Source organism: Pristiophorus japonicus, chromosome 21 (genome assembly GCF_044704955.1).
Source record: "Pristiophorus japonicus isolate sPriJap1 chromosome 21, sPriJap1.hap1, whole genome shotgun sequence".
Lineage (NCBI taxonomy): Eukaryota > Metazoa > Chordata > Chondrichthyes > Pristiophoridae > Pristiophorus > Pristiophorus japonicus.
In genome coordinates, this window is record NC_091997.1 from 74,378,573 (window position 1) to 74,402,020 (window position 23,448).

At 47.2% G+C, this 23,448-nt stretch overlaps 1 protein-coding gene across 50 annotated transcripts in view; it reads left to right on the plus strand.

Annotated features, from left to right (window-relative positions):
* Nucleotides 1-23,448, plus strand: part of LOC139233716 (CUGBP Elav-like family member 4) — an 831,346-nt gene that overhangs the window by 721,411 nt on the left and 86,487 nt on the right. For 14 of the 50 annotated variants that reach the window (XM_070864155.1, XM_070864176.1, XM_070864151.1 and 11 more), the window contains exon 4: nt 20,323-20,338. The exons of the other annotated variants lie outside the window; for them this stretch is intronic. In XM_070864155.1, the coding sequence (XP_070720256.1) occupies nt 20,323-20,338 (16 nt within the window). The remainder of the gene's footprint in view (nt 1-20,322; nt 20,339-23,448) is intronic. 50 annotated transcript variants of the gene reach the window in all.

Genomic DNA, 23,448 nt, shown 5'->3' on the forward strand with positions numbered 1-23,448 from the left:
CATGCACATTGTCCACATGCCTGACACGAGACTCCCAAAGCAAGCGCTCTACTCGTAACTCCTACGCGGCAAGCGAGCCCAAGGTAGGCAGAGAAAACGTTTCAAGGACACCCTCAAAGCCTCCTTCATACCTGGGAGTCTCTGGCCAAAGACCACCCGAAGTGGAGGAAGTGCATCTGGGAGGGCGCAGAGCACCTCGAGTCTCGTCGCCGAGAACGTGCAGAGAACAAGCGCAGGTAGCGGAAGGAGCATGCGGCAAACCAGACTCCCCACCCACCCTTTTCTTCAACGACTGTCTGTCCCACCTGTGACAGAGACTGTGGTTCCTGTATTGGACTGTTCAGTCACCTGAGAACTCATTTTTAGAGTGGAAGCAAGTCTTCCTCAATTTCGAGGGACTGCCTATTAGTGATGATAATGCCTATCTCCTCAAGGATCAACAGGAGAAATCCCTGGACATATATCGGTTGCCCATTTGACCCTGAAATGAGCTTCCGACCACATATCCGCAGCATAACTAAGACCGCCTATTTCCACCTCCGTAACATCGCCCGTCTCCTCTCTTGCCTCAGCTCACCCGCTGCTGAAGCCCTCATCCATGCCTTTGTTACCTCTAGACTCGACATTCCAATGCACTCCTGGCTGGCCTCCCACATTCTACCCTACGTAAGCTACAGGTGATCCAAAACTCAGCTGCCCCGTGTCCTAACTCGCACCAAGTCCCGCTCACCCACCACCCCCTGTGCTCGCTGACCTACATTGGCTTCCGGTTAAGCAACACCTCGATTTCAAAATTCTCATCCTTAATTTCAAATCCCTTCATGGACCTCGCCCCTCCCCATCTCTAATCTCTTCCAGCCCCACAACCCCCCCGAGATGTCTGCGCTCCTCTAATTCTGCTCTCTTGAGCATCCCTGATTATAATCGCTCAACCATTAGTGGCCGTGCCTTCAGTTGCTTACACCTCTCCCCCTCTCTACCTCTCTTTCTTCCTTCAAGACGCTCCTTAGACTTACCTGTTTGACCAAGTTTTTGATTAGCTGCGCTAATTTCTATCTCATAACACTCCTGTGAAGCGCCTTGCGACATTACACTATGTTAAAGGCGCTATATAAATACAAGTTGTTGTGTTCCTTCATCATCACTGAGTGAAAATCATGGAACCCCCCCCCCCCCCCACCCAACAGCATTGTGCGACTACCTGCCCCACACGGACTGCAGCTGCTCAAGAAGGCAGCTCACCACCACCTTCTCGGGGGGGGGGGGCAAGTAGGGATGGGTAATAAATGCCGGCCTTGCCAGCGACACCCACATCCCGAGATTGAATAATCATTTTAGTTAAAGGTGTGAAGAGCCTCGCTGTGCCTGAGTGCGCAGCTAGCAGTATAGCTCTGTGCACACACCGAGCTCCAGCAGTACCTTTAATGCAAAAGTAGCACTCCTTTAAAAGAATTAACTGTTTCAGCCACATACCACAAGCGTAGGTAAAATATTTGGGGCTCAGGTGGATTTTTCGTAAAATTCCCTGGTCCAAATGGTGAAAATCCACTTCCATTAGATGTTTACACGTTACGATTCAGACGACATATGCCAGCAATTTACATTCATTCATTTGTTACGTGTTGTCAACTTGGCTCAACCATTTATCTGAATCTAGAACAGAATCCAGCCTTCCTGTGCCAAGTTCCTGGTTGCAATCATACTTGGAAAACATAGCAGTCAGCGGCAGGTATTTAGTCGTGTCCCCTGCTGAATAAGTTCTGTATACCACGGATTCTGTGAAGCGCATCCTGAATGTACTTTAAAACAGGCATTTAGCTAATATATATCTAATGCAATGGGAGTGCAGCTGCTCTAGTCATTACTTCTATGTTTAGATGACAGACAAAATCAGGGTACCTCCTCTAATCATCCTGCAGCGTTTTTACAGCCACCAAAGGACTTTCTTTAATATATCCAGCTGTGTTGTGGCTGCTGGTTGTGGAGATACTTAACGCACTCCATGTTGAATCAATGGCCCCTGAAGACCCATCTGTAGCTATTGTACAGTACCTGCCAATGAGTTATTCTGTGAATTGATTTGGCAGATTGTAGTGTGTAGATAGCTTGCATCAAAAACCATTAGTTTATAATTTATCCTCTCAACATACTAGCGCGCAAGGATACATAAAGTTTTAACTCTGTACAATGTGTACTGCATTTATTACTGTGCAAGATGGGAGAAGTAATGTCTTTGCAGATAATCTCGTGAACATTACAACTAAGGATTTTTGGCAAATCGTGCACAATGTTCTCTGCAATGTGTGCAACAAGGTCATAACACGCAATCTTCTCCCCCATGCATATAATAGACTTCGAAGCAAATTGTATTAGCAGAACGGTGTACAGAATGTTAAAGAGCGTTGTAAACAGAGTGAGGTGTTTAATCCACTCAACAGTATAGCCAGACTGCCTCTCACCTCCAATGCCATTCTATTATCACAGAATGGTTGATTTTTGGACTCAAGGGATATGAGGATTGGGCAGGAAAGTGGACTTGAGGTCGAAGATCAAACACCATCTCATTGAATGGATGAAACAGGCTCGAAAAGGGCCATGTGGCCTACTCTTGCTTCTTATGTTTCATATGGGAGGGGCCTTTTATAATACAGAGCAATTTAGAAGGACTTTCTCAAATCCTGTCACCTATTGGTTAGCATTTAGAAGTGTTCCAGTTGGACTCAATAACCGTGTAACTTTTTGCACACTGCCACCTGCCCCATTCTTTAGTTATTAATGAGTTTTCAAGTTGCAAGGGAATCCATCAATGCACACTCCTTAGATTGATTATCCAGTTTAATTTTATTGATTCGTTCACGGGATGTGGGCGTCACTGGCAAGGTCGGCATTTATTGCCCATCCCTAATTGCCCCTTGAGAAGGTGGTGGTGAGCCGCCTTCTTGAACCGCTGCAGTCCGTGTGGTGACTGTGTCGTAGCGGTTTGGTACAACTGAGTGTCTCGCTGGGCCATTTCAGAGGGCAGTTAAGAATCAACCACATTGCTGTGGGTCTGGAGTCACATACAGGCCAGACCGGGTAAGGGCAGCAGATATCTTCCCTAAAGGACATTAGTGAACTAGATGGGTTTTTACAACAATCAAGCAGTTTCATGGTCACCATTACTGACATTAGCTTTTTATTCCAGATTTATTTAGTTAACTGAATTTAAATTCCCCAGCTGCCGGCAGTGGGATTTGAACTTGGGTCTCTGGATTATTAGTCCAGGCCTCTGGATTACTGACCCAGTAACATAACCATCATCATAGGTGATCCCTCGTATCGAGGATGACTTGCTTCCACTCCAAAAAGGGATTAGTTCACAGGTGTTTCAATGAAGGACCTAATATTCCAGATCCAGAACTACATGTTGAAGGGTGGAAGATACCTGTGGGTGGATTTATTTAACGTGTGGTGACCGTTGCACAACAGCCACTACACGGGCTTGACAGAGCTAGGTCTTGGTCCAGTGGCAAGGGTTATCCAAGACGACTGGAGACCAGCTCTGCTGCACGGACCTAGTGCACACACACATCGCAGTGTGGGCTGGTCTGTGCTGCCCCTGGGCTTGGAGTGTTAGCCCAGATTCACGTGCTCAAGTGGAGTGGGCCACTATGCTACCATTACCAGGTTTAAGCTGTGGTGTGGCCTGTCACACAAGCTTGCTTGTCTCAGTTTCACCAGTAATTCTCCCTGGATAGACCGCTCATTTGACAGTACCTTTCCTGATTGTACAGCTCGTGCTCCCTGCCCAAATACTTCAGCTGCCTTTCTTTTTCCGGAAGGAAGTCATGGAAAATTCTGGAGATTTTCATCCTATTCTCCTCGTGGCAGAATGTGGGTTTGGCCGGCTTCCAGTCGGACAGAACAAATTTGGATTTCCTTGGTTCTTTCATAGAATCATTGAAATTTACAGCATGGAAGGAGGCCATTTCGGCCCATCGTATCCACGCCAGCCGACAAAGAGCTATCCAGCCTAATCCCACTTTCCAGCTCTTGGTCCATAGCCCTGTAGGTTACGGCACTTCAAGTGGATATCCATGTAGGTTTCTGCCTCTGGTTATCTGGTCATTACCTGGTTATTATCACATTGCTGTTTGTGGGAGCTTGCTGTGTGCAAGTTGGCTGCCGCGTTTCCTACATTACAACAGTGACTACACTCCAAAAATGCTTCATTGGCTGTAAAGCGCTTTGTGATGTCCAGTGGTCATGAAAGGCGCTTTATAAATGCAAGTCTTTCTTTCTTTTCTCTACCACCTTTTCAGACAGTGAGTTCCAGCCCCACCACCCTGTGGGTGAAAAATATTCCCCTCAAATCCTCTCTAAACCGCCTACCAATTACTTTAAATCTATGCCCCCTGGTTGTTGCCCCCTGGTTGTTGACCCCTTTGCTAAGGGAAATAGGTCCTTCCTGTCCAGTCTATCTGGGCCCCTCACAATTTTATACACCTCCCTGGATCGATGGCCAGTGCCATTGGAGAATGACCGCAATTGGGGCTTTGATATCAGGTGTCCATTTGATGAGGTTGCCAGGTTTACGTCACGGTATGACCTGTCACACAAGCCTGCTTGTCTCAGTTGAATGCGGTTTTTATGAATTCTTAGCTGGGCTGACCACCGTTGCTTCCAAACTATGTCGGCAAGAGCCTATCTCACATTTGCCACAATGCGTTCACAGTTTATCTCCTTCAGCATTGGATTGATTGAGAGAAATTCATTCTAAAGAAAACTAAGGGTCGTTGCTGGCAACTGAGGAAACGTCAAGCTGAACAGGTCATAACAGGAACTAAAATGTAAAACAAACGCATGGCGTTGCATAAAAAGCTTCAATGAAAGCAACTCTTCAGTATTTGGCTTATTTCAAAAGAGAATTAGATATCTAAAAGGAAAGACTTGCATTTGGAAAGAGCTTTTTCACAACCTCAGGACATCCCAAAGCGATTTACAGCCAATTAATTACTTTTGAAGTGTAGTCATTGTTATAATATAATGTCGAACACATCTGCAGGGCTATGGGGAAAGAGCAGGGGAGCGGAACCAGTGGGATTGCTTTTTCAAAGAGCTGGCACAGGCAAAATGGGCCAAATGGCCTCCTTCAGTGCTGTAAGGTGCCATACGAGTCTATGATCTATAATATGTTGAAAATCTTGTAACACTGTTCCCATCCCCTAAGATCCAGCCTCTCCAAACGTTCACATCCAACAATCCCCCTCCCTACTGTTTGAAATTCCTCCCTGGCCTCGACCCTCCCTAACTCTGTAACATCCTCCAACCCGACAACCCTCGAAGATGTCTGCGCTCTTCCAATTCCAGCCTCTTGAGCATCCCTGATTATAATCGCTCCACCACTGGTAGCCGTGCCTTCAGCCACCGAAGCCCTAAGCTCTGGAATTCCCTCCCCGAGCCCCTGCATCTCTCTACCTCTCTTTTCTCCTTTACACGGAAACATAGAAGCATAGAAAATAGGTGCAGGAGTAGACCATTCGGCCCTTCGAGCCTGCACCACCATTCAATATGATCATGGCTGATCATACAACTTCAGTACACCATTCCTGCTTTCTCTCCATACCCCTTGATCCCTTTTGCCGTAAGCGTCACATCTAACTCCCTTTTGAATATATCTAACGAACTGGCCTCAACAACTTTCTGTGGTAGAGAATTCCACAGGTTCACAATTCTCTGAGTGAAGAAGTTTCTCCTCATCTCAGTCCCCAATGGCTTACCTCTTATCCTTAGATTGTGACCCCTGGTTCTGGACTTCCCCAACATCGTGAACATTCTTCCTGCATCTAACCTGTCCAATCCTGTCAGAATTTTATATGTTTCTATGAGATCCCCTCTCATACGATGCACCTTAAAACCTGCCTCTTTGACTAAGCTGCTGGTCATCTGTCCTAAAAACTTATTTTGTGGCTCGGTGTCAAATTTTGATTGCTAACGCTCCTGTGAAGCAGCTTAATACTTTTTACTATGTTAAAGGCGATATATAAATGCAAATTGTTGTTGTTTCCTCGCGCCCAGTACGGTCATTGAAGCATTCCCAGATTCCATCAATGCCACACACATACTCCACACACCTTCCCATTGGTCCCGCACCTCAGAACCCTTTTCCCACACCCTAGGAATTCCCCCAGTGCTGCCGAGTCCGACAGCTTGCTTCCACTCCGACTAGTCCCTGAAATAGGATTCCATAGGATATACGGCACAGAAACAGGCCATTCGGCCCAACCAGTCCATGCCGGCATTTATGCTCCACTCGAGCCTCCTCCGGTCTTTCCTCATCTAAATCCCGTCTCCCTCATATGCTTGTCCAGCCTCCCCTTAAATGCTTCTATGCCTCTATACGAGTTCTACATTCTCACCACTCTCTGGGTAAAGAAGTTTCTTCTGAATTCCTGATTGGATTTCTTGGTGACTATCTTATATTGATGGCCTCTAGTTTTGCTCTTCCCCACAAGTGGAAACATTCTCTCTGTATCTGCTCTATCAAAACCTTTCATCAATTTAAAGACCTCTATTAGGTCATCCCTCAGCCTTTTTTTCAAGAGAAAAGAGACCCAGCCTGTCCGTCCTTCCCCGATGGGCATACCCTCGCATTTCTGGTATCATCCTTGTAAATCTTCTCTGCACCGTCTCCAATGCCTCTATATCCTTTTAGTGCTTCTATATCCTTTAAGGGAGTAGGTCTTAGTGCGGGATAGGATACAGGCAGTGGGGTTAGGGATAAACAAGTTTCTCGAAGATGAGCTTTGGAATAGTCAAGGCTGGAGGTGACAAAGGCATGTCACGGAAAAGCTTTTAGAAACATAGAAACATAGAAAATAGGTGCAGGAGTAGGCCATTCGGCCCTTCTAGCCTGCACCGCCATTCAATGAGTTCATGGCTGAACATTCAACTTCAGTACCCCATTCCTGCTTTCTCGCCATACCCCTTGATCCCCCTAGTAGTAAGGACCTCATCTAACTCCTTTTTGAATATATTTAGTGAATTGGCCTCAACAACTTTCTGTGGTAGAGAATTCCACAGGTTCACCACTCTCTGGGTGAAGAAGTTCCTCCGCATCTCGGTCCTAAATGGCTTACTCCTTATCCTTAGACTGTGACCTCTGGTTCTGGACTTCCCCAACATTGGGAACATTCTTCCTGCATCTAACCTGTCTAACCCCGTCAGAATTTTAAATGTTTCTATGAGGTCCCCTCTCATTCTTCTGAACTCCAGTGAATACAAGCCCAGTTGATCCAGTCTTTCTTGATATGTCAGTCCCGCCATCCCGGGAATCAGTCTGGTGAACCTTCGCTGCACTCAGGTTAGGAGACCAAAACTGTACACAATACTCCAGGTGTGGCCTCACCAATGCCCTGTACAACTGTAGCAACACCTCCCTGCCCCTGTACTCAAATCCCCTTGCTATGAAGGCCAACATGCCATTTGCTTTCTTAACCGCCTGCTGCACCTGCATGCCAACCTTCAATGACTGATGTACCACGACAGCCAGGTCTCTTTGCACCTCCCCTTTTCCTAATCTGTCACCATTCAGATAATAGTCTGTCTCTCTGTTTTTACCACCAAAGTGGATAACCTCACATTTATCCACATTATACTTCATCTGCCAAGCATTTGCCCACTCACCTAACCTATCCAAGTCGCTCTGCAGCCTCACAGCATCCTCCTCGCAGCTCACACTGCCACCCAACTTAGTGTCATCCGCAAATTTGGAGAGACTACATTTAATCCCCTCATCTAAATCATTAATGTACAATGTAAACAGCTGGGGCCCCAGCACAGAACCTTGCGGTACCCCACTAGTCACTGCCTGCCATTCTGAAAAGTCCCCATTTACTCCTACTCTTTGCTTCCTGTCTGACAACCAGTTCTCAATCCATGTCAGCACACTACCCCCAATCCCATGTGCTCTAACTTTGCACATCAATCTCTTGTGTGGGACCTTGTCGAACGCCTTCTGAAAGTCCAAATATACCACATCAACTGGTTCTCCCTTGTCCACTCTACTGGAAACATCCTCAAAAAATTCCAGAAGATTTGTCAAGCATGATTTCCCTTTCACAAATCCATGCTGACTTGGACCTATCATGTCACCATTTTCCAAATGCGCTGCTATGACATCCTTAATAATTGATTCCATCATTTTACCCACTACTGAGGTCAGGCTGACCGGTCTATAATTCCCTGTTTTCTCTCTCCCTCCTTTTTTAAAAAGTGGGGTTACATTGGCTACCCTCCACTCCATAGGAACTGATCCAGAGTCAATGGAATGTTGGAAAATGACTGTCAATGCATCCACTATTTCCAAGGCCACCTCCTTAAGTACTCTGGGATGCAGTCCACCAGGCCCTGGGGATTTATCGGCCTTCAATCCCATCAATTTCCCCAACACAATTTCCCGGCTAATAAGGATTTCCCTCAGTTCCTCCTCCTTACTAGACCCCCCGACCTCTTTTATAACCGGAAGGTATATATATCTGGGCACTGAGTAGTGCAGTTGATTGGACATGGGCTAATAGGTTGAATATCTCCTCTGTCTGTTGGCTGTGAGGGTCCTTCATGAAATAAATGTCAACTCATTTCCGAGTGGCCACAGGCCCACAGCAGTAATGGGTTGCACTTTAACACAATCTCTTGCATAGACATCACCGTCATCATCATAGGCGATCCCTCGAACGAGGATGGCTTGCTTCCACATGAGTTCACAACTGTTTCAATGAAGGACTCGATATTCCAGTCCTGAACTCCAATTGAAGGGGTGGAAGATGCCTGTGCCTGGATTTTTTTAACGTGTGGCCTAACCTTTCGATTTGTCGACAAACAGCATTAAAAATTCATACGGCCTTGACAGAGCTCAGCCTTTATCCAGTGGCAAGGGTTAACCAGGACGACTGGAGACCTGCTCTGCTGCACGGACCCAGTGCGCGCACATATCGCAGTGTGGGCTGGGCCCGTGCTGCCCCTGGGCCCCCCTCGGCTCTTCTGGGCCCCGTACCCTCATCTGTCGCACCTCCGCCACGATCTCTCGCCGCTCTTTCGCCACAAAGCAGTGCACACCGCCGGATGGCTGGTGGGGCAAATGGAAACTAAAAGAGTCAACCAATGGGAGATGGTCTTGTGAGATTGGCATTGAGGTGCATTGTTGGGGGCAGAAAGCTTCTGAAATGTCAACCGACGTGACGACCATAGCGAATCTTCCTGGATTTATTATGGTGACGGTGGCTGTAAATAATGGGCTGGAGGAATTTACCCCACTTATTTTTTGAAACACTTTTATCGTCGTTTTTTTCCCCCTCTCTCCTGCGGTGCCGACAAGATGTTTCCCTTGAAAGGTGTTACCGTTTGAGAAGGGGAAATGGGCATTTGGCAGCAGCACGAGCGATGTTTTTGAAAAGGCCGTATGAATTTTTAATGCTGTTTGTCGACAAATCGAAAGGTTAGACCAGAAATTGTCAGCTGTCAGTAAAACCGCGCTGAGCTTTATGGAGATGCGGCGTTTTATTTTTGCATTGATAAAGCTTGCCGTTTTAATTTGCATTCCGCAGATATCATTCGGGCTTATATGCTTCCCTTTATCTTTTTCTCTCTTTTCTCCGAAATAAGCTCCCACCGCTGGTAAAGGTTATCTGATTGCCAGCCGATTCCATCTACAGTTGTCAGCAAGATCCCTGATACGAGCAGATGAAGTTTTGAACAGCATTTATTCTTGTTATGATGAAGGTTGAGGCCTGAATCATTCATTCAGATCTGCGGTGGGTTTTTTTTGCAGTGGGGTGTCAGCGAGGTCTTCAAACACCTGGGGCTTCTGGTCCAATTACCGCCTGCGAAGAGTGCAGCTGTCTGGAACTGTCTGCACAGTCAAAGCCGCAGCTTTTTAAACTCTTTTTCTAATCCCCGTCAAATCTGTCTTCTAAGCCGGCGTCAGGGGCCTCGGGTCAACCAGCCCCCCTCCGTGTAGCAGCCTTGGGCATGGAGTGGGAATGGGTCCACTTGTGCCACAGTGGCTCAGAGTCGGGGCGAAGTCAACAAAGAGAGTTGGTTGGCAAAGAGCTGCTGTCGGAGTGGGTTTGAGGCGGGTTCCCCAGTTTGGCATGTCGCTTTTTTGGGAGGCCCGGGTATTACAGTTCAGCCAAGTGTGCTTGAAATTTTCCCTTGGGTTCTTTTTAGCTGTTCTGCAAAACAAAGGACTCTACAAGTCTCTCTGTTTGGCTGAAATCACCCACCAACACAAATTTCAGCTAGGGAGACCGATTATCCCATCCTCGTCGCCAATGTGACACATTCTCTGCGACATCATAAACACACACTTACAAGATGGCTCAACAGGAACTTGTCAGGTGACCTAGTCACATGATGCTTTTATTGTTATACATCAGGAGTTGCATTACCACAGTAGTCCATTAGGTGGAGCTATATATTACAGTAAGAACATAAGAAATAGGAGCAGAAGTCGGCCATACGGCCCCTCGAGCCTACTCCGCCATTCAATAAGATTATGGCTGACCTGATCTTGTCATCAACTCCACTTCCCTGCCCGCTCCCCATAATCCTTGACTCTCCTATCATTCAAAAATCTGCCTATCTCCGTCTTGAATATATTCAATGACCCAATCCACAGCTCTCTTGGGTAGAGAATTCCATAGACCTGTTGGGCCACATGGCTGTTTCTGTGTTGTTAATTCAATGTTACAATTGGGGTAAATCCTATCGTTGGATAGTCTGATCTTGGCAGCTTTCTTAAGGTGTGCCATCCATCTTCTTCTGGATTGGTTCCCTGGTCCTGCAAGCAGTGTACACCTCACTGAGCCTGGCTATCGTCTCCTGTCAGGCATGCTGCATTGCTGCCCTACGGGAATGGTGCCTTGCGCACAGCAGCAGAGGAACAGGGTGATCCAAGGGTGAGTCACCATATGCCACTTTTTGCGAACTTCCCCAGCTCATAGTTACAGAGTAGCACTGGCTAGGTGCGCACGCTCCATCGGCCTAGGAACGGGGGAAAGGTGGGAGGGAGTCAGAGGGGAAAAGTAATTAAAGCCAATGTCTGCTGTTTTTCTCTTCCTCACTCTGCCATTCCCTCGCCTGCAGTCCCAGTGCTCAACTTTTGCAGTATTTCATTCATCAGCAGTGACACTGAGAATGGGAAAATCCCACAGCAATTATCAGACACAATGTTGGCAGGACTGGTGCTTCGTGCCATATGTTTGGTATCACTGTACTGCATTAGCTATAATCCTTTTTGTTGTAGAGGTGTTGAATTCCAGCCATAGTAGCAACCAACGCTGGGGAAAGCATGTCTGCAAAACCAACACCACAATGGCCAAAGATCGGGACAACATCTATCTAAAAGATTAGTTTCCCACTTGCAAACTGCTGCTACGCATATCAACCACGTTAGGCTAATGGGTAGTGACTGGAACCATACAATCATATATCGAATCTGTAGACACCATAACTTATGAGCATATCATCAGCATTATCAACAGTGGTATGTTGGAAAGCCTCTGTCATCCATCACGCCTGGATATTTCCCTGTCAGGGTTTGTTGATTAAGTGTGGCAGCGCGAGACATTCGTCTAATGAAAGTCCTCCTCTCACACCGTGTGACTTCAAAGGCCATATTAAGCGCGCTGCCGGACTGGGATCCTTGTTTGCCGAGCCTATTATGCACTCTTTTGTATCAACGTCTTGCACTGACAGTGAGTGGAATCCAGACAGCGTGAGGTGTCGGAGATTGTCACGGATTCCAACTCCTGAAAGTAAAATAGACTGTTTGAAGCCACGCAAAGAGACTAAGGAATAATGTTATTTTGGAGAGTGCCAAGAGCCCGTGGAGTCTCACAGCAAAAAAAAAAGATGGAATATCCTGGCAAGGGTCTTCGAAAAATATAACAGGAAGATCTAACTCTGTGGACGATCTCCGAGTTTCTCTCCTTTTCTCTCTGAAGGTTTTGCCATTTGCTGCGCTGTGATTCAGTGGAGGATGATAGCCCTTTGATATCTCAATCATGTTGACCATGTAACCATCTTGGCAGCGAGTCTTTGTAGGCTATTTTACCAGGCTGGAATCACAGCTGTACTGTCTGCACCCGTGAGCGTGCTCCCAGATTGGTAGAGCTGTTGAGTTGTGAGTGGCTTAGCCAGTCACATGAGGTTCACCAGACTCAATAAAACCCCAGCCATTTGGGTTCGGGGGGGATGCACTCCAGTCCCTCCGGCGCCCACCTCTCGCGGAAGGCCGCGAGCGTACCGGTGGACACCGCGTGCTCCATCTCTAGGGACACCCTGGCCCGGATGTAAGCGTGGAAGAGAGGCAGGCAGTCAGGCTGAACGACCCCCTCGACCGCCCGCTGCCTGGACCGGCTGATGGCACCCTTGGCCGTGCCCAGGAGCAGTCCTACGAGGAGGCCCTCGGACCTACCTGCTCCCCTCTGCACAGGGTGCCCAAAGATCATGAGTGTGGGACTGAAGTGCAACCAGAAATTGAGGAGCAGCCCCTTTAAATAATGAAACAGGGGCTGCAACTTCACACACTCCATAAAAACATAGAACACAGACTCTTCCAGACCGCAGAAATTGCAGGCGGCCTAGGAGCCTGTGAACCGGCTTAAAAATTTGTTGCACGGGACTGCTCCGTGCACCACCCTCCAGGCCAAGTCCCCGATAAATAGTGGGAGGACTCCCGCGTCGAGTGCACTCCATCGGGGACCCCCGCCTCCTCCGGACGGCAAGATGGTACGCCATGGCGTGTCCGGACGGCAGGCGAGGATGGCAAGGTTGAGAGTGTGCAGGAGCAGCCCGTACAGGAAACCCCTCCGCGCGGAACTGAAAGGCACGGAGGGGATTTCCCCGAGGCAGCTCAAGTTGTGAGGCACCGGCCCCCGAGGGAGGTTCCGGGGTTTGGCGCCGATGAGGAATTCCGTCCGGACGGGGGTCAGGTCGGACGGGATCTCCCCACGTGCTTGAGCCTCCTCGACGCACCTAACGGAGTCAGGGCCTTCCACGAGAGGTGGGCGCCGGAGGGACTGGAGTGCATTATCAGCCCCGGCAACCAAATTTTAATTTGATTTTATATGTTCTAAAGTTTAATTTATTTTAAATGCCAGTTTTAGTGTCACCCTCCCCTTTTATAGGGGGCACTTGAAAAATTTTGATGTTAGTGCCCAAAAAAACCCCAAAAAAACCCCACAAAAATCACCAAAAAAACCCCCCAAAAAAACAAAAAAAAAGGGCACGTGAAAAGTGTTTGGAGTGTCCCCCAGATCGGGGGGGCACTTGATTTAATTTATTATGTTTTCCCCAAAAGAGTTGTAGAGCTGTTGAGTTGTGAGTGCCTTAGACAGTCACGTGATGTTCACAAGACTCAATAAAACCCCAGCAGTTGAGCCTAGGTCATCCACGATGAGGTATGCAGTTGTGAGCCTGGTGGATGAACTGGTAATGTGTAGTGTGATTGTTAAACCTTTTGCTAATAAACCAACTTGTTCGTAATAGCAATCTGTTGCTTGGAATTCTTAAGCAAAGAACCCATGAAACAAATACATTACAAGCGGGGTACTGGCAAAAGTATTTAAATGGGCCTGGCACTGGGGTCAGCCAGGGTTAGTCAAGGGGTGGGGGTCAGAGGGCAGAGGTCATCCTGGTTGATGCTGGCAATTATGCCGAAGAGAAATATCTACCCAAAAGACTCTGACTGTAACATGCACTCTCAAACGTAGTGCAACGGAAAGTAGCTAATAAACAGCAGCATCTCACCCTACAATAATTCAACAAAGGTGTACAAAACTCAGGCACATGGCCATCATCGATACAGTGCAAGACAGCAAAATCATCATATGCAGTCCCTCGAATGAGGATGACTTGCTTCCACATAAGTTCGCAGATGTTTCAATGAAGGACCCGATGTTCCAGTCCTGAACTCCAGTTGAGGGGGTGGAAGTTGCCTGTGCGTGGATTTTTTTAACGTGTGGTGACCATTGCACACCAGCCACCACACGGGCTTGACAGAGCTAGGCCTTTATCCAGTGGCAAGGGTTAACCAGGACGACTGGAGACCAGCCCTGCTGCACGGACCTAGTGAGCACACATATCGCAGTGTGGGCTGGCCCGTGCTGCCCCTGGCAAAATAGACAGACAGAAAGAAAGAAAGAGAGAAAGAAAGAGAAAAAGAAAGAGAGAGAGAGAGGGAGAAAGAGAGAAAGAGAAAATAAAGAAATAACATATTTATATAGCGCCTCAGGAAAGCAAATGGTATGTTAGCTTTTATTACAAAGGGATTAGAGTATAAGAGTAAAAAAATCTTACTACAATTTGACAGGACATTGATAAGGCCACACCTGGAGTACCTAAGGAAAGACATACTTGCCTTAGAGGGAGTGCAACAAAGGCTCACCAGACTGGTTCCTGGGATGAAGGGATTGTCCTATGAGGAGAGATTAAGTAGACTCGGCCTATATTCCTGCGAGTTTGGAAGAATGAAAGGTGATCTAATTGAAACATATAAAATTCTTAAGGGGTTTGACAGGGTTAATGCTTAGAAAATGTTTTCCCTGATTGGGAATCTAGAACACTGGGTCACAGTCTCAGAATAAGGGGTCGGCCATTTAAGACTGAGATGAGGAGAAATTTCGTCAATCAGAGGGTGGTGAATCTTTGGAATTCAGAGAGCTGTGGATGTTCAGTTATTTAATATATTCAAGGCAGAGGTCGATAGATGTTTGGGAATTAAGGGATATGGGGATCGGGTGGGAAAGTAGAGTTGAGGTAGAAGATCAGCCATGATCTCGTTGAATAATGGAGCAGGCTCGAGGGGCTGAAAGGTCTACTCCAGGGCCTTCCACGAGAGGTGGGCGCCGGAGAGACTGTTTGCGTATGTCTCAAACGAACATGTCCAGCGTTATAACAGTGTGGACTTGTGGCCTTCCAACCCCGGCAGCAAAGTCTTTGAGTAAACCATATTACTCCAGGGACTCTCCCTCACCCCAGAGCCACCTGGATCAAGTGTCAAGTTGCTGAATCATATTTGGGCCAACAGTGAGTCATTTGGTGTTGATTTACTATGACATTTAGATCAATAATGTCGCATTACACAACTTAAGCCATATAAGGCAAACATTCAAGCTACACAGTGGTTTGATATGGGAGAAATCAATCTCATACTAAAAGGAAACGTGACTTAGCATCTCGGTACGTGACATTTTTGACTGCAATTTGGGAGCGCAATTTCCGGATGGGGAAAGACTCCAGTGGCTCTTGCTTGCCTGCATCCCGTGGGATCAGTTACTCCCGGATGAGGGAATCTCCTATTTTTTTTTCTGGAGAGGGTGGCTTTACCAGACAGGTATCATCTTTCAGCAGGGGTAAATCTAGGACTCGCGGCATGGATTAAAGATGGTCTGATTGGAACCGCTGGGGGGGGACACTGGGGAGCAGAACTCGCAATTGAGAGAGGCCATGTACAACCACTTAATATGTTCATGTTACATTTCTGCGTGCGGTATGATTACTCAAAAAAGGGACCAATGCCAGAGGAAAAATGCTGCACCGAGGAATGTATTTAGTGCATTTCGCTATTGCCGCTAGTCACGACCAGATTCAGGGCTTGATGGGCCTGGGGCAAACTGGTCCAAATGGGCCGTAGTTAGGTTTGTTCATGTTCATTGCATTACATATAAATATAATAACAAATGACTATGCTGGAGTTTTACTATAATATATTAATATTATATGTTATATAGTAACATACATTTTATATAATAAATATTCTATATAATAACAGTTAAATAATAACACAGATAAATCTCTCTCTCTCTCTCTAATCCCCCCCTCCCCTTTGCCTTCTGCGCATGTGTGGATGACCCCTGACCTCCCAAAACACGGGAAAACCTGTTCACCAAAAAAAAATACATGCACCGAAGGCCGTTGCTAGGGAAGCTTTGCCATCCACATCGCTGGGCTACCGCTGGGCTATCGCTGGGCCGAAAGTCGCGATCCAAAAAATGGGCAATGTTCAAGCGATCATGAAGGCTGTCACATTGCCAAGGCTGGAACATCGCCCATTTTTGGGCGATAGCCAGCAAAGTGGAAAGTCCAGCCCACTTGTCTCTGCAAAAATAGGTATGTACACGTTAGGCCAATAAACAATATTTCCTCAGTCTTGTTTTTCCTCTCTTACGTGTCTATTCGATTCAGCCTATTTAGGAGGCCTTATATTTTTTTTCCTACATTTATTTGGTGGGTCTCTGTTTTTTGGTGGGTCTGGGGCTGAAGCCCCATCCGCCCCAGGGTTAATCCGCCCCTGCCCCTCGTTCAACCCTCCATAAACTTGAGGTGATCCAAAACTCAGCTGCCCATGTCCTAACTCGCACCAAGTGCCGCTCACCCATCTCCTGTGTTCGCTGATCTACATTGGCTCCCGGTTAAGCAACGCCTACGCTTTTAAAATTCTCCTCCTTGTTTTCAAATCCCTCCGTGGCCCTCGCCCCTCCCTATCTCTGTAATCGCCTCCAGGCTTATAATCCCCCTAGACCTCTGCGTTCCGCCTATTCTTGCCTTTTGAACATCCCTGATTTTAAATGCTCCACCACTGGCGGTCGTGCCTTCAGCTGCCTAAGCTCTGGAATTCCCTCCTTAAACCTTCCCGCCTCTCCACTTCTGTTTCCTCCTTTAAGACGCTCCTTAAAACCTATCTCTTCGAACAAGCATATGATCATCTCCCCGGACATTTCATATGGCTCGGTCTGAAAACATTTTTTTATAACACTCCTGTGAAGTGCCTTGGGACATTTTCTTTGCATTAAAGATGCTATATAAATATAAGTTGTTGTTGTTGAATATGTTTATCGAAAGTTGCATTATTAGATTACCAGGGAATGCACTGAGGGGCGATAATTAGACTGCCAGGCATTCTAACACATACACAAGACCATCAAAGAATGGACTTGGGCACATGTCTCTAAGTAGTAAACTTAAGACACTTAAGAAATAGGACCAGGAGTAGGCCATGCGCTGGATTTTCGGTTCTGCTCATTTCGGGACGGTAAAGTTTGCGCCCGGGAACAGTTTGCGCCTCAATCAGCAAAATTGGGCAGCTGGGCCTTGACTGTGGGGCGGAGCGCTAAGGGAGGCGTTACACATCTCTCTTAAGGCGCTAGGCCGGCTGAGCAAGTGAAAATCCCGAACTAAACATTCGGCCTCGGAGTGCCCTGAGAGAGGCCTGGGGAGAAAAAAATCCTGAAAAACGCCACAAAATCATTTCCAATAAATGACTCACGCCATCACAACATAAATTGCAAAAAAAAAAACACAATCGCCCTTACCTGAGGTCGACATTACTTACCCCACTGCGGCCGCTACAGCTTGGACCGCCTGCTTTCACAGGCGATCCCACCAGGGGGCGCTACGGGTTGGGAGGCAGCCAAAGATCGAGCCGTCGTCATAACCAGGGGCGTTGCACACCGGCTCGCCTCTCCCGGGCGGTAATGCTCCGGGCCCCGTCATTACCGGCAGCGAATGTCCCGGCGGGGCGCTGGGAGCTGGCCGCTCTCCCGGAAGTGCTTACCGTCGCCATTGCCGCCCCTCTGGGGCGCTAACAGGGGCGGCACAAGACCAAACATCCAGCCTATTCAGTGCTAGATCTCAAGAGAATGGGCCAGACTAATCATAATAATAATAACTTTTATTTATATAGCGCCTTTAACGTAGTAAAACATCCCAAGCCGCTTCACAGCAGTGTTACAGACAAACAGATAAATTTGACACCAAGCCACAGAAGAAATTACAGCAGATGATCAAAAGCTTGTTTAAAGAGGTAGGTTTTAAGCAGCATCTTAAAGCCGGAAAGAGAGGTAGAGAGGCGGAGAGGTTTAGGGAGGGAGTTCCAGAGCTTAGGGCCCAGACAGCTGAAGGCACGGCCACCGATAGTTGAGTGATTATAATGAGGGATGTTCAAGAGGCCAGAATTTGAGGGGCGCAGACATCTTGTGGGATTGTGAGGCTGAAAAGGATTACAGAGATAGGGAGGGGCAAGTCCATGGAGTGATTTGTAAACAAGGATGAGAATTTTGAAATCAAGACTACCAGGAAACATCTCGAGACTGCTATGAAACCAATGGACAGCCATGTACCTGCAGTACAGCTGGGCCTGGGGGTACTTGTGCATGAAACACAAAAGGTTAGTATGCAGGTACAGCAAGTGATCAGGAAGGCCAGTGGAATCTTGACCTTTATTGCAAAGGAGATGGAATATAAAAGCAGGGAATCTTGCTACATTTGTACAGGGTCTTGGTGAGGCCACACCTGGAATACTGCGTGCAGTTTTGGTTTCGATATTTACGAAAGCATATACTTGCTTTGGAGGCAGTTCAGAGAAGGTTCACAAGGTTGATTCCAGAGATGAGGGGATTGACTTATGAGGAAAGGTTGAGGAGGTTGGGCCTCTATTCATTAGAATTCAGAAGAATGAGAGGTGATCTTATCGTAACGTATAAGATTATGAGGGGGCTTGACAAGGTGGATGCAGAGAGGATGTTTCCACTGATGGGGGAGACTAGAACTAGAGAGCATAATCTTAGAATAAGGGGCCGCCCATTTAAAACTGAGATGAGGAGAAATTTCTGGCACATTGAATAAATTTAAGACAGAAATAGACAGTTTCTTAAACGATAAGGGAATAAGGCGTTATGGGGAGCAGGCAGGGAAGTGGACTTGAGTCCATGATCAGATCAGCCATGATCTTACTGAATGGCGGAGCAGGCTCGAGGGGCCATATGGCCTACTCCTGTTCCTATTTCTTATGTTCTTATGTAAATGAAGACCAATAATCATTAGACTTCATCAGAATGAACACTAGAGCTGTCCATCTTTTGTGGGAGTAAATTGTCTTTGCTTGTGTGTTTTTTTTTGCAGGGTCAATAACCACAGGACAGAGATTTAAAATAATTGGTAAAAGGATTAGACGCGAGTTGTGGAGAACTTCTTTCACCCAGAGGGTGGTGGGGGTCTGGAACTCACGGCCTGAAAGGGTGGTAGAGGCAGAAACCCTCACCACATTGAAAAAGTATTTGGATGTGCACTTGAAGTGCTGTAATCTGCAGGGCTATGGACTAAGAGCTGGAAAGTGGGATTAGGCTGGATAGCTCTTTGTCGGCCGGTGCAGACACGATGGACCGAATGGCCTCCTTCTATGCCGTAAATTTCCAAGATTCTATTTTTAAACTTTACGATCACACATTATCAGTGTGGGGCCTTGTCTAGCAGGAGAACACTGGTCACTCATGTACTCAACCCGGTGACTGAGATATCAGCGCTCCTCCAATTCTGGCCTCTTGGCATCCTTCACTTTAATCGCTCCACCTTTGGTGCCTTCAGTTGCCTGGGCCCTAAGCTCTGGAATTCCCTGCCTAAACCTCTCCGCCTCTCTACCTCTCTCTCCGCCTTTAAGACGCACCTTAAAACCTAGCCCTTTTGGTCGCCTGTCCTAATGTGGCCTTATGTGGCTCGGTGTCAGATTCAGCCTGATCACGTTCCCGTGAAGCGCCTTGGGATCTTTTCCCAGGTCTGAGGTGCTATATAAATGCAGAGCAAGAGGGAAAGAAGCACTGACATAGAAGTACTGACATAGAAGCATTGACCTGTGACAGCCGACATTTTACACTGCGACAGATCACTTTTGTTAGAAATGAATCATATTTCCTGATTATAAAACTTGTATTTGAAATGGATCCTAAAGGGCCTGATGCAGAGAACGTCTAGATAATTTCACCCGACTATTGTCTTTACCGCTCTACATAACACAAACCTTCATGAGCCTGTGCATTTGAGTCTCTGCTTGTGCTCAGCACTCCAGTGCAAATGCATTTTGACAGCGTCAACCTAGTAGAAAATTAGCCCTGACAACGCCTGCCTCGTAATTAAATGCGACGCGTGTTCCTAGGTCAGCAAGGAATTCTCAATGTTGACCCTACTTTCTGGATGAGGAGCTTTCTGCAGTTAAGAGGTGCTTTATAATAGAAAACCCAAAGCCTACATGCAGCTTCTACACTCGCTCACTCTTGTGATTAAATCGTTTCTCGTCTGCCTAAAACCCAATCTGCAATCGTATTAGCACCATTTGATACGTCCGATGGTTGTGAAAGGTGCTATATAAATGCAAGTCTGTCTGTCTTTCTGTCTTTCCCTTCCTTTTTAGAGTTGGACAGACTTTATCCTTACCTTGGCTTCATTGAATTCTCCCTTGACTCCGCGGGTAAATGCATTCATGTGGTCATGTGGAGCAGAACACCCCACCTTGCGCCCGCAGTCCGTGCTGAAATGCGGGGCGGAGATTGCCCCTTTTTATGGCCCCGTTTGCACCTCCGGAGGGGCGCTAACGGGGCCGCAACATCATCACCGCCCGGGGGAGGGAGGCGCCTCCGGGGAAATTGCCCCAAAGGCTGCGAGGCTGGGGCGGAGACCGATGTCAATGCCAGCTTCTGGGACCGGTTGATAAAAGTCCCAGCCCCGGAAGGTTACTGCCACCAATTGGGGCGCGGGCCAATTTCACCCCCATATCCGCCAGGGCAACAATTGGGACTGCGAGAATTGGCTTCACCCCACCTGGGCTGGTGGGGAGAGAGGAAATATCAGGCTGCTTCAGATCTCAACTGGCGCGAGCGTGTGTATGTGCGTGTGAGAGAGTGAGTGTGTAGGAGAGTAAGACTGTAGGTGCGAGGGAGTGAGTGTAGGATAGTGACAGTGTGCACATGCTCTCCCTCCCACAGACTTGCACTCTCACTCTCACACACACACTCACTCACACATATGCTCTCCTATACACCTGGCACTCTCGCTCTCACACACTCATTCGTGCACACACTCATTTGCTCTCGCAGACACACACACTCAATGAATGTGAATGAGAGTGCGTCAGGGTGAATGTGAGTATGTGAGTGTGTGTGACTGAAGACAGGGTGAGACTCAACTACTGCACAGTGTGTGTGCAAGTGAGTGTGTGTGAGAGCAAGTGAGTGTGTGAGAGTGTGAGTGTGTAGGAGAGTGAGAGTGAGTGTGTGTGATAGTGTGTGTGAGAGTGAGTGTGTGTGTGTAAGTGTGAGTGTGTATGTGTGTGAGTGTGGGTGTGTATGTGTGTGAGTGTGTGTAAGTGTGAGTGAGTGTAAGTGTGTGTGAGAGTGAGAGTGAGTATGAGTGTGTGTATGAGAGTGTGTGAGTGTGAGCATGTGTGTGTGTCTATGTAAGTGTGTGTAAGTGTGAATGTGTGTGTGTAAGTGTGAGAGTGTGTGTAAGCCTGAGTGTGTGTGAGAGTGTGTAAGTGTAAGTGTGTGTGAGAGTGTGTGTGTGAATGTGTGTAAGTGTAAGTGTGTGTGAGAGTGTGTGTAAGTGTGAGTGTGTGTGTGAGTGAGTGTGTGAGGAGTGTGTGAGTGAGTGTGTGAGTGAGTGTGAATGTGAGTGAGTGTGTGTAAGGAGTGTGTGTGAGTGTGTGTGTGTGAGTGAGTGTGTGAATGTGTGTGTAAGGAGTGTGTGTGTGTGTGTGTGAGTGAATGTGTGTGTAAGGAGTGTGTGTGTGTGTAAGGAGTGTGTGTGTGAATGTGTGTGTAAGGAGTGTGTGTGTGTGTGTAAGGAGTGTGTGTGTGAATGTGTGTGTAAGGAGTGTGTGTGTGTAAGGAGTGTGTGTGTGAATGTGTGTGTAAGGAGTGTGTGTGTGTGTGTAACGGGTGTGTATGTGTGTGTGTGTGTAAGGAGTGTGTGTGTGAATGTGTGTGTAAGGAGTGTGTGTGTGTGTGTAAGGAGTGTGTGTGTGTGTGTGTGTGTGTGTGTGTAAGGAGTGTGTGTGTGTGTAAGGAGTGTGTGTGTGTGTGTGTGTAAGGAGTGTGTGTGTGTGTAAGGAATGTGTGTGTGTGTGTAAGGAGTGTGTGTGTGTGTAAAGAGTGTGTGTGTGGTGGACAGGTTGCTGCACTTACTGCACAAGCCTTGGCTCTTGTTGCCAATGCTCAGAACCTCGATGGGGAGAGAGCATAAGGCCATTGGGCCCATTAACAGAGATACAATCCGTTGAAAATACAAAATCAAACAATTTTCCAAATAAAAATGGTGACGCGACACCTCACACTTTCTCTTTGCATCTTTTTCCTGCTCTGCAAACACTTTGTAGTATTTAACAAGCAGAAGAATCCCCAAGACAGCTCTCCAAGCGGCATTATTAAATGACACTGCCAAGTGTTTGATTCTCTATATACGATACACATTCTCTATTGTAATGCATATTCTGCAACCCACACTGTTGCCAGTTCTATATAGCCAGACTCGAGGGCAACAATGAGGATTAGAATAGTATATCGTTTTATTAACGGATACACCATCCTCAAAGATAGAAGTGATGGACAAGGTATTGTAGCTTTTATTTTAAGTGTGTCACCCTCCCTAATTGCGTCCCCTTTTCCGTTCCATCCCCCTCTGAATGACTGACACGTGCTGCTTTCGTTCCACGGACAATCAAAGCCCTCAGTACTTGTGCTGTTACATTACTAACATTTGTGATGATAGAATGACGTTGTTCTAATTGAAGCCCGACTCGAAATTTGGCGAGGTGATTACTGTAATGTATTTGCTTCCTGCGATCTTCTCAAAATAATTCATAGCAACACATTGCTATTAAGAACTAGTTGGTTTATTAGCAAAAGGTTTAACAATCACACTACTACACATTACCAGTTCACCCACCAGGCTCACAACCACCTGCCTCACCGTGGTTCCCCCTGAACCCAACTGGCTGGGGTTTTATTGAGTCTTGTGAGCATCATGTGACTGGCTAAGCCACTCCCAACTCAACAGCTCTACAACTATTTTAGTTGAAACGTAAATCAAATGCCCCCTTTTTGCAAGGGCACTAGAACCCACAAATTAACAATTTAACACATATGAAATCAAATTAGAATTTGGTTGCTGGGGGTGATGATGCACTCCAGTCCCTCCGGTGCCCACCTCCCACGGAAAGCCGCAAGGTTACCGGGGGACACCGCGTGCTCCATCTCCAAGGACACCCTGGCTCGAATGTGCAACAGCTCTACAACTCTTTTGTTGTAATCAATTAAATCAAGTGCCCCCTGATTAAAGGGGGGGGGGGGGGCGGGAACACCAAACATTTTCAAACAAGTGCCCCCTTGGCTTTTTTTGAGGGCACTAAAACACAAATTATACAACTACCCCTGGCTTAAATGGGGCGGAGAGGGGGGGGCACTAAAACCAACAAAATAAACAAATTTACTTTTGCCAGTAACTTAAATCAAATTAAAATTTGGTTGGCGAGGGTGATGATACACTCCAGTCCCTCCGTCGCCCACCTCTCGCGGAAGGCCGCGAGCGTACCGGTGGACACCGCGTGCTCCATCTCCAGGGACACCCTGGCTCGGATGTAAG